The following is an 11,975-nucleotide window of genomic DNA, read 5'->3' on the forward strand; positions in this document are numbered from 1 at the left end:
CAAGATCAACAGAGACTCAACGCAGTATTGGTAACGAAGGTGGAATCCTATACTTGGATAGTTGTGACGTCACAATGGCTATTCCGCCAGGATCATTGGAGGCTGGCTCCTTTCACGATGTATCTCTTGCTCTGATTACTGAGGATCCACCAACAATCAAAGAGGATGAGTTTCTTACAGGTCATGGCGTAGAAATCGATATCCCGAGACTGTTGCTCTACTCAGGAAATCAGCCAATAACAATAACTCTCCCCCATGCCGCATCACCCATAAAATCTAATAATGAGTTTGCTGACATCATTTGGAAACATACTGAATCGACATCATGTAAGTCGACATCATGTAAGTTGACATCATGTAAGTCGACATTAAGTCAATGTCTACGCTTGGATTTCAAAATGAAGTGTTCTTGCCAGAAGGTTTTAAAACCATTGAATGTGAGTGGGCGGCTTCACCTGGCAGAATTGACAAACGTTAAATACATTTATGTCTTTGATTTAATGTTTCAAGTATACCTTATTGTAGAATGATATATATTTAGCAGTTTATTTAAAATAAATACTTCAAAATAAACTTTTTTGGCTGATACTTTTCTTGATGATTTTGGAGTATAAACAGATGGACGCTACAATGTAACTGCAGCGTCGAACTTCTGACAAGCAAAACAAAAAACAAACAGCAATTTGTCAGTCATTGGCCCTTTGCCCATCACCATAATAGAAAGGATTTTCCCTAGCTCTGATAAACAAAATCAAAATCAATCAATCAATGAAAAAATAATAATTAATTTTGAAAATATAATAAAAATCACCAAAGAACACAAGTCATTGTTACTGTTTTATTATCTCCGTTTTCAGAGTCTGAAAGGGAGAATTTTGCTTCCCGCTCCCCCTCAGGAAGCTCGTCATGATGTCGAGATTTATGATTTTTTTTCCAATTTCATGACATTAGTTGCAACTATCTTTGGTCACAATCATGACGGGATTTAGGCCCATCACTCGTTCAGATTGTTATTATGACGGACACAATTTGCCCTATAGTATTCGTGGTCATTTTAGTATAATCAGTCAGCTGTCATAGATGTTTCATTGAATAATTTGTTCATACAGCCCATCGCGTGAAGACATCTAATAATGAAAATACACAATGTGTCATCAAAGAAAAAGAAATGGATATCATCATTTCTGCCGACTCTGTGATCAATGGAAGGATACAGCTATGGGTACCATTCGATATTCACCGTCACGCCACGGGGAAACTGATGGCTTGCACCCCTTTCCTTCCCGTTGATATGGTACAGGGCAATGATGTAACACTACGGATGTACATACACGAGGACATACCTTACATTGCTGAGGTAAACAGAACATCTCGACTGTGAACTATTTATAAAAATCACTTAAGCGACATATTCATATCTCATTCAGACCGTATTGATGAAATAACTTGATGATGTTTGGCATATTTGAAGATGAGGTTCCAGAAGGCTGCGTCTGTTTTGGGTGACAAAAAATCTCACATCCGGCGGTCCCCGGTCCTTGATTCTTTTTTAGGGCGCATGATCTAAATGATTTTTGGAAATCGCGTCCTGTGGAGCGTTTCGTTAAACGAAAAGTCAATAATTTTCACTGACTGATTATTGTTCCTTCCATCTGACTGACCAGACTAAATTGATCGGTAAAAATCACTATTTCATGAAACACCCCTCCCAAGCCTTTTTGTAAATGCAATATAAAACAAGAATGGCGTCGATATTGCTGTACGTATAATCCTGTATTAGTGCTTTCGATCGACGCATCAACCCCAACATATAACATGAATAATCATTATTAGGTTTTGGAATCCACCCCAATTACAAGCCCCTTACCCTTGCCATAACAGATGACACGATTAATTCTAGTTATCCAACTTGCACTTACCCTCAAGAGTAATCGTTTTCATTAATCAAATTATTATTGCTATCATTTTTATTATTATAATAACTACTTTTATTTTCATTATAATTGTCATCATCATCACAGATTATACATGCATGATTTTATCATGATTCTTATAATTATTTTTTTGTATGGTATCATTCTATTTTTTTTTCATTGCTATTGTTATTTGTTTACTGCTACCGTTGTAATCATTATTTAAAATAGAAAATACAGGAAGAAGAGGAACAACTGTTAAACCGTCAGGTACATCCTAAAAGATGTTTTGTACTTGCACCTGAATCAAGCGACCTACAGATAGAATGCAATGGGAGAAATGTGGTAAAGTACATTCAAGACTTCATTATTCATTATCTCTTTCTATTCCATGAAATAATGTATATGAATTAGCAACGCTTAAAGCAATATATCATTCATAATCTACAAATAGCCTGATATCCCAGTACACAGGTAGATGAATAGAATATATACTAGGCAATTTCTTTGGATTGGAGACCTACAACTCTAAAAAAATATTAACAATAAAATTATTTAAAAGAAAATTTCAAGGATGATTAAATTTGATGTCTCCCATGCTTTATTATGTATTAGAGAGAGAAAAAATAGACAAGAAATTGTCGGCTTTCTTTGATGTCTAAATCATTTTATTTGTTTGTTCATTTTGTTTTCATTTTTTCATTAATTTCATTCATACTCGATAAAACCTATAATGTAGCAAAATGAACTTCACACGAAATTAAATTGAATTCATTGATTGCTATTATCTTTTTTTATTGGAGTCTATTCCAATATATTTCGAATGAATAGCACTTGTTTAAAAACTTATCACGTTGTTTTGTAGAGTGCGTTTAGTACTAAAATATACTCTAGATCTAAATTATATGAAAAAAAATCAAATGATAAACCAGTTAGAATTTAATAATCGTCAATATTTTCACCAGATTATTTAAACGGATCTTTTATATACCCCTTGATTTCAAAATTCCAGAGCATCTCTGCTAAAGAGCTATTCAACCAACGGGAGACTCTTGTTTCGATGCCCATTACGACTGAACCCAATACCAGAACGCAAATGATTAACATCTCAATGTCAACCAAAGATAAAGATCCAACGACGGGCATGGCGTTTATGGCGATACGAACAGGTTTATACATCTTTTTCACTCCTGCGGCCAACTTACGACTTATAGATTTACCAAACCTTAAAACAAAATTTGAAGAATTTTCATAAGGCTCTTTTAAAATTGAATGTAGTATCATATCATATTTTTCATATCGGTTCCTGCATTACTCTTTCAATTTTTTGACAAAGCAGTACATTAATAACTGTAGTATAGGATTACTACTGCCAAGGTATTTTGATAAAACCAAGTGAACCACTTTATTTCTTTTAAAGATTTCCCTCATCTTGCTTTATCTTTATGTTATAAAGAAATTGACCTTGCTCCCGATTTTGTGTAATATTCTTTAGATTTCTCTACTGACATGCAATCAACACTTGATGAGATAATCACCGCTTCAGACACTGAGAGCAGGTAACAAAATGAAAAACAGTTGATAGATGTAGAAATTTTAACACTTTATTTTAAAACATGTACTAACATGACTGGAAATGAATGAACAAATATTTGATGCGAAGAAAAATGAAGTTAGCATGCAAATTGAAATCGATATCCAGGAACGTACTCAGTAATAACAACTGTTTATACAACCGTAAAACCCATTGTATCTATGATCAGGAAAGAATGAAATAATGTAGACGATTGGTACATTTTATGTGAATCTGATCAGAAAAATCATTATCAGTGAACATCTGAATTTATTTGATCTTTACTTCTAACTTATAATTTTTAGGGAGAGGGGACTTATAGGCGGATCCAGGGGGCGCCCCATTGGCAGAGGAAAAAAGAGGGAAAAAGGAAAGCCAAAAAGTGTTACCAATAACTATGACAATCCAATGTGCATGTATCATGCTTATTTCATTCCAAGGTACATGTATCATGATAACATGCTGTTCCCAAATAAAAAGCTTGTCATAACAGTTAGCACACATAATCAACATAAAGCGAAGATGCCTATCATTTTTGGCCGGGGGGTGGGGTCTTATGGTTAAGTTTACAAAATATATTCAGGTTACTCCCCAACAGGTTGTATTCCCCAACAGGTCCTACTGGACAATACTTTAGTCACGCTGCTACATGGTGTTATTGTCATCAATTTGGTACCCACAGGCAAAATGTGGGCAGGGTCATTGTTGCCATGATAATTGTATTCATTTGTCAAATTTCTGTGTGAGCTCTATATATCGCACTGATGGATGATACGGTGGGTTCGGGGGATAAATGACTGTGATCGACCGCGCGTCCCGCCGAGCAAATCTAGTTATACATGTATATTTATGTTGATTTATAAGAATAAGCTTAGAGGTGACTAATTAGGACTACCCATTCAAGGAAACAAACAAAAATCAACCTCGAGCGGGCGATCGGGGAAAATGTGGCTGAAAAAATCCCCCCCCCCCCATTGGCGAAGGCTGGATCCGGCTGTGGGTTGTTGACCAGTTTTGTGATAAAACAAGTCAAAGTGGGAGACTAACTGAATCTGAATCAGGTTATAACAATTGCAAGTGCAAAGATAATTTGTCTTCAATGTTAAAAGCATAAACTTGGGATTGTCTTTACAGATATCTTGATTATTCGAAGCATTTCAATTGTAGGTGAAAAGGCCTACAGGCAAGTACTGGTCGTTCTTAGCGCTAACAGAACACCAATAGGCCTTTCACATCTCTCATATTGTAATACAATATTGGGTATTATGCGACATCACCGAATATATCTGTTAGTTCCAACAATGTTTCTGTGCGGATGGAATGGAGAAACGATTGATTGAATCCATTTATTTCATTTCGATAAAAAGACATTTACAAAGTACAACATACACAATTATCACATAATATGCCAGTATACAAATATATGAAAATATGAAATTAAATAAGAGAACTTAAAGAAGGCCTTTAAGGCTCTGTGGGGAAAAGTTCCCTCAAACACATGTATACTGTACTACATTTTATATTGCGTTACAGGCATATAAGAATCTTCAATTTGTTATACCCCACTGCCTTTCAAAAAACATATCAGAAAAGTCTTACAATGGTATTATGAACATCCACACGCACACCATAACACGCAAAACACACTCACCCCACACGACACATCCTTCAGCTATATCAGAGGATTAGATGGCAAGGTAAAGTTAGGTATATATCAATGTAAATTGATAAATGGTAAACATTGTAATACTCGGAAATGACACAATCTATATAATGATATTCCCCATGTGTATCTTTTTTCAACGCAGAGAAAAGGACACCGGGATTGAGGATGTCATCACGAAGGATATGAACACAGATAAGTACTATCATCTAGGAATAGCACTTGGTCTGTCCTACGAAACACTTGACAGCATCCAAGCAAGTATCAGAGGACAAAAAGTAGAAGCTGGGGTTTATACTTCAAACCAACGAGCTGCTATTATCATGATCCGCTACTGGAAACACTTACAGCATCCTGACTCCCAAGCAGATGATCATCTGAGAGAGGTGTGGTCATCTGTGACCAATTCAAGAAAGCCCGACGTTCCTGTTAAGCGAGCTAGCAGCCTAGGTTTGCCATTTCATATGAATGCCGTATTGCTTAATGGTTTAAAATGCAACATCTACCCATTGAAGGGTTTGAAGTACCATACACAAAATAATGTGATAATATAAGTGACTCGCGTATTCAAGGGAGACTTTGACTTTTTTAAATCGACAAGGAAAAAATTTAAAAAAACATGAAAGGGGGAATATAGTATTATAGGTTAAAATTGTAAGAATTAATAACCTAACGTTGTGGAATCATCTCCCATTTTCTGTCTGCTTTACTACGAAAAATAAATTATTTATAGACCACCTTAAGCCCTATATGTTGGAAACCTATTTTGCGTATTGCTAGCATTTAAAAAGGTGTTGAAATAAATTTAGACACGATATCAATACGTTATCTTTTTTGTATAGACGAAACAGTTGGATCTACTGCGGAAGAGAACTTTGTAGACAAGTCATGCGACGCAAGACCTGTTCGGACAGCAAGTTTCTATGACATTGGGACAAAGGTGAGTAAAATATTTGTGGGTGTTAAAAACGCAATGTTACTGAATATCTGTGTGTGTTTACTTCAATTAAGGTTCACTGTTGAAAAATTTATCCTTAAAATGAAAGAATCTTACAAATTTCCTTAAATAAAACACCCTTTTCCACTTTTAAACAGACCTGTTCTGTTACATATCAGAAAAATTCCTGTTTTATGAATTTACAGAATGATTCTGTTATTGCTTTCAGCAAAATCTTCTTTATCTGTACGGTTTTTTAACGGTGTTATGTACAATTTTTTTAGACTGATTTTATCTTTAAATGCCTGTAACAATTTCAAAAGTACTGATTTATTGTTATTATTACTTAACGTATATATGGGAAATATGGTGACAGATTTTATGTCATCTTTCTTTCTCAAGATCCCTTCTCTCCCGAGCATCCTTGAAACAAGAGGTCCTTGGGAGGAAAGATTTCAATTTCAACGAAGTAGAACTCCAAGTATCCGAAGTGACTCATCAAGCAGGTCAGAAGCGAGGAATCAAGATTTTTCTTAATTTTTATTTTTGCCTATTCACATGTTTTTAGCGCTAATAATTTTAATCAGATAGCACTGAGTAAATAATTCAATGCACTGAAGTAATTTAGAACAAAAATATGAACATATGAGAAACAATTCCGTGGGGAAGGAGATTTTTTAGGAATTTCAGTAAAAAATATTTTACCATTGTGTGTGTGCTTTTGAAATCCTTCTAATGTAGTATCAGCACGTTGCGAGAGGACCAGGAAGAGGGCTTTGCACGAACTCGTAAGTTTGTTTGTCTCATACTGTAGTCATATTATCATTGGTTAAATAATCAAAAGGTTATCCCCCAACCCCCCCCCCCCCAAAAAAAAACACAATGATAACTATACACAAATAAAAACGTATATGAACATAAACTGAATATCACGAAGTAGGCCAGACTTTTGTATAATGACAGTAGAATAACAATAAAATAAAATTATTTCTCAAAAAATAATGCTTGTAGAGTTTGGATTCCTCACACTTTACTGCTTACGAAAAAGGAGTTAACAATCCTGTTGAAGATCGATTGTAAATCATATTTAAATGGGATATCTCTTTATTATTACAATTTTTTGTGCCACAAACCAATAATGGTTTACTTATTTTTACATGTTTATTTTAGCTAATGCTTATTCCAGTATAAGCAGAATGACATCATACCCGAGTCTCACAGGTCTACGTGACAGATGGCCAAGGTATTCATTGTTATGAACCAAGATGTTTGGTTACATTTTGTATGCTTTCCTCTCTAATCACGATAATGTGTATTACAATTACTTTACTGGTTAAATTCCCTTTGGAATCAATGAATAGTAACGAATCACACAATGACAAAATGAGGCTAAAGTGATTCACAAATTAAGAATGAATTGATTTGGTATATTATAGACAAGTTATTTGGTCATTAGGATTATAAATGAAAACACGATACCCTAAAAAAAGCTCAACTACCACCTTTAGCAATGCCACAGGAGAGCATCCTTTTAGGTGTAATGCTAATCTTTCTATTCTGAAAGCGGCATTAGGTCCTCTACATCTAGAATAGAGTAGAATTGCACCATTGTGTGTGGGGTGTGTGCGAGAAAGCATGTGTAAAAGAATGAGAGCGCGAGTGTGGGGGATGTGCGCGTGAGTGTGTGTCAGTGTGGTAGTTTGGTTGCATGTTTGTGAAGTTCAAAGTTGAACCATCTCTTATTACAGTTTAATATTTGTATTTTTTTTTCTTGTTCAGAGTTCCAAGTGTTCGGAGATACCATGAACGTGATAAAGGTGAAGGTAGATATATTTCTATATTCCATTTCAAGGGAGACGAACCTGACTCAGATTATGGTGCAAAACAATGGAGTTCTTACAAGTTTTGAAACTCATTGTATGCATTATACATGTATAGGCAAGGGTTTGAATGATAAATGATAATTTATGAAAATTCCTTAGGTTTACGATGTTTGCCAGTGGAAATACTTGGTACCTAAATTTAGGTTCAGATTAAATCTAGGAATTATGGTTTCTTTCCATAGATTTATTATCATGGTCATTTCGAAATCATTGTGATAGCAAAGTTTTGAAGTGATTTAAAAAAATGATATAATTAAGAGAACGATAAGTAAAACGTTGTCTAACTGGGATGATAAGTAACATGGACTTTTTCACTGCTGGCTTAACTTTCATGCTTATTGGTTGGCAGAAAGTGCCAGTAGGTGACTGTAGCAAAAAAGGACATTTGAGTACCAAAGAGGAAATTACAACACCTCATATCTCTTTACTATTTCAAATTTCCAGGTGACAATTATTGTAAAAAAAGTCTGTTAGAATGACTCGAGCTCTGCTATATTTCCTTTGTTCAAGAGTTATCGTTCAATATTGTTCATCTGATTTTGTATGTTTATTTCAGCTGATGCTTATTCTGGTATACACAGATTGGCATCGAGTTACAAATCTCTACGTAGCAGAAGGTATTCATTGTTCTGATGTAATCTTTTTTGGTTAAATCTAGTTTACTTTCCTTTGTAAGTGTTATGCATGTTCTCCAATGTCACTCATTGTATATCACAGTGCCTGTTATAGTAAGCTTCCTTGGAATGGATAGTTACGAATTACCCATTGACAAAATGATGATAAAGTGATTTACCGATTGACAATTTAATTATTTTTTTCAGATGTTACGATATAAAATGTACAAGGTCAAAAAAAGGTAGCACCTCAAAGAGCTTACGCTCGTCAAGCAGGGTGATCCCTTACAAAGAACACCAAGATCAACAAAAATATCAACATAACATAATAAAAGATAATTACATTGAACATAGACACATGAAACATTTATAACTATGATGGAAATGCAGTCAATGAAAGAAAGTAAACATTGATACTGTGTTATATAAAATGTACTGAGTAGACAAAATAAACATGTTTGTTTCAAATTCAAATCGAAGAAAATATATATATCTATATGAAAAGAATATTTTTCAAAATGGAAGAAGCTTCGGCAAATAAATTTATTTGATGAATTACGTTCTTTTATTTGATTGCAATTGGTCTTTATTATGCTGCACCTGAAGCAATGACAGCACATTTTACAGGGCTTTGTGGTCTGAAGCCGCCACATTTGCACATACGAAGGTCCTATACGTCCGGAATAGTGTAGAATTGCATCCATTTACACTTCTGTGTGTGGGGTGCATGTGTGAGCGCATGTGGGTGTGCGTGAGGAGAGAGAGCGAGAGTGTGCGGACGTTGCGCGTGTTCGTGCATACGTGTGTGCCAGTGCAACATGGCATGATGGTCGCACATTTCAAAGGGTTAAAAGATGAAATTTCTCACAATGTATTTATAGTTTTACCTTGTATTTTTTTTTCTTCCTTTTTTCAGACATCCAGGCGTACGGATGCAACATGAACGTGATACAGAAGGTAGATATCGTTTGATATTCTATTTCCAAGATAGACGAACCTTGCTCAGATCAAAACGTAAAGCAAAGTACCTTTTCAGGGGTTCTAGTACTCAATATATGTAATAAGGCATTATTGTAAAACCTCATGCAAGTAGAGAATTACATAGCATTCGCTAGATATTTTTCATAACTTCAGATATCAGCACTAAAACAGAAGACACTCTGCAGCCTATGAAAGGGTAAAAAATGTACAAAAAACTGTAGCGAGCATTCATGTTATGGACTTTCTATCTCAGCAAATACATTCTTTCTTAGCAAAATTATTTTTTTTTTCATTTTTCCATCTGACAATTTCCTCAAAAAAGAAATGGCTAATTTGACTTTGAATCATAACTGTGACGCAATTCATTCGTATACCTACAAGCAGGACTATTTAAGAATAGTTAATGAATAAAAAAAAGAAAGTAGGAATCATGCAATCCGAAGAAAATTCCTTTAAAATTAAATCCTTCATCGGACAGTAAGCATACAATGACTAGTAATCTATCAATGTTCATTTCAAACACGAGGATACTCCCAGCAAGACATAGTTAAATGGATGGAATCTGGGGAAGTAAAACCAGCGGATTCAGAACCTGACCGGTCAGCCGCAACGCCTTTAGATGACCAGAAAGGGGTAACAGAACCTGTTCATCGTATCTCGTCAATAAGCGGTCATCATGATGAAGTCCCAGTTCAAGGCTTTGATAGTCACGTGAATGTCAATGATGATATCGGCATCATTCGGCTTGAGGAATATGGTATTGAAGTTCACGTTCCATCAGGTGAAGCTTACAGCGCAAAAGATATTACTGTGGATGTTATTGATGAGGTTCCACCTGAGTTGCTCTCAGTACTGGAGGAAACTGGAGCTATCATTACCGTTGGTTTGAAGATGTCGCCTTCTGATGCATCCTTTGAGAGACCAGTCAAAGTGACTATGCCACATTGTGGTGTGTTCCAAAAAACAGAATCTGCTCAAATCGTCACCTACTATCGCAAGAATGGTAAGATGTGAACACATTTTTTTCATTATTTTTCAATTTCAATTTTTTAAAGCAAAGTCATTACTGCTTCATTTCAAATGACATACTGAATATACTGTATGTCTATATGATGGTTCTTATTAATACCCGGTCATGATTTATGTTGTGCTGTATCTGATTTATGTTTCTTTGTATTATATTTAAATGGAAATCAAATAAAGAATCAAATTTTATTGAACTGAATTGCAATTTTGGATTTTTTTTTCTTTTGAGGGGGGTTCATATAGATATAAATTTAGTCAATCAGTAGGCAAATCATAATACCGAGACTGAAATATGTGAAATGAAATGTCAATTTACATTTCAATCTTTATCAAGTTTTAACATGCATTGTCATGATTATTTTAGTTAGTGATGAGAGTTGTTACTCACTTAATATTAGAGCCCTGTCCCCCGAGAATGATTTTTGCCTCACCTGCGACTATATATGATATGATATTTGATGTGGAATGCCACAGAGTTCGATTTTGGGACCAATTCTGTGATTAATTCATATCAAAGATATAGTAAATTCTTCCCCAATTTCTCGTTTATGGTATATGCTAATGACAAACCTCACGCATTGTAAATTCTTTCGTTCCGGTTTCAATTCGTGCATTTAATAGCCATACTTGAAATTATGTTACCCCCCCCCCTGCCTATATCTTACTTTCTCTTATCTTTGCTTGTTGATTTGTATAATGTATCATGTAATCTTATGTGTGTATCATGCAATATTCTAAATTATTCTGTGCGAACGAATTGAATTTCCATTTGTACTCGATTGGAATTGGGCAATAAAAATATCTGAATCTGACACCAACATTTTACTATCCCACAGAAAGTTAGATGAATTGATAGAATGAATTTGGAATTCAAAAATGTTTCGTCGTGTTTTAAATGTAAGAAGTTATCTGTAAACATAAGTAAACTCATTTTGTTTATTTTTTTACTTCTCATATGAATGACGAATTTCCCCAAGACATTAAATGCTGATGAGCCCATGATAACAAATATGTATGCGTATAAGATATATGATATGAATACTATACAAATAGCTTTTTTATGTATACATATCTTTACAAACTGCTTCCTCTTATATTCACCGATTTCTTTTCGTATTCAACACAAACCTGTCAAAATATTTACTTAGAAAATCCCAGAATACTATTAGCACATAAAACACTTGGACATCATGGGCCTGGCGTATGGAATACATTGCCAGATTCACTCAAACAGTTGAAAAAGAATTATCTCTTGAAAAGGTATTAAACCATTATTATGAATGAATATTCACAGAGTTAAATGAAAAATTGTTCTATCACTCTGTCTAATGAATACATCATTTCCAAATCAGAGGGGAAAATACCAAGAATCAAATTAAAACATA

At 34.6% G+C, this 11,975-nt stretch overlaps 1 protein-coding gene across 1 annotated transcript; it reads left to right on the forward strand.

The window, feature by feature from the left end:
• Positions 1-74: 74 nt before the first annotated feature.
• LOC121430155 lies at positions 75-7,995 on the forward strand. Its single transcript, XM_041627433.1, has 11 exons — positions 75-327; positions 1,110-1,357; positions 2,145-2,258; positions 2,926-3,082; positions 3,409-3,472; positions 5,295-5,599; positions 5,992-6,089; positions 6,489-6,592; positions 6,828-6,874; positions 7,257-7,329; positions 7,866-7,995. Exons 1-11 carry the CDS (start codon positions 75-77, stop codon positions 7,993-7,995), a joined length of 1,593 nt encoding a protein of 530 aa, XP_041483367.1.
• Positions 7,996-11,975: the final 3,980 nt, after the last annotated feature.

Source organism: Lytechinus variegatus, chromosome 16 (genome assembly GCF_018143015.1).
Source record: "Lytechinus variegatus isolate NC3 chromosome 16, Lvar_3.0, whole genome shotgun sequence".
NCBI lineage: Eukaryota > Metazoa > Echinodermata > Echinoidea > Temnopleuroida > Toxopneustidae > Lytechinus > Lytechinus variegatus.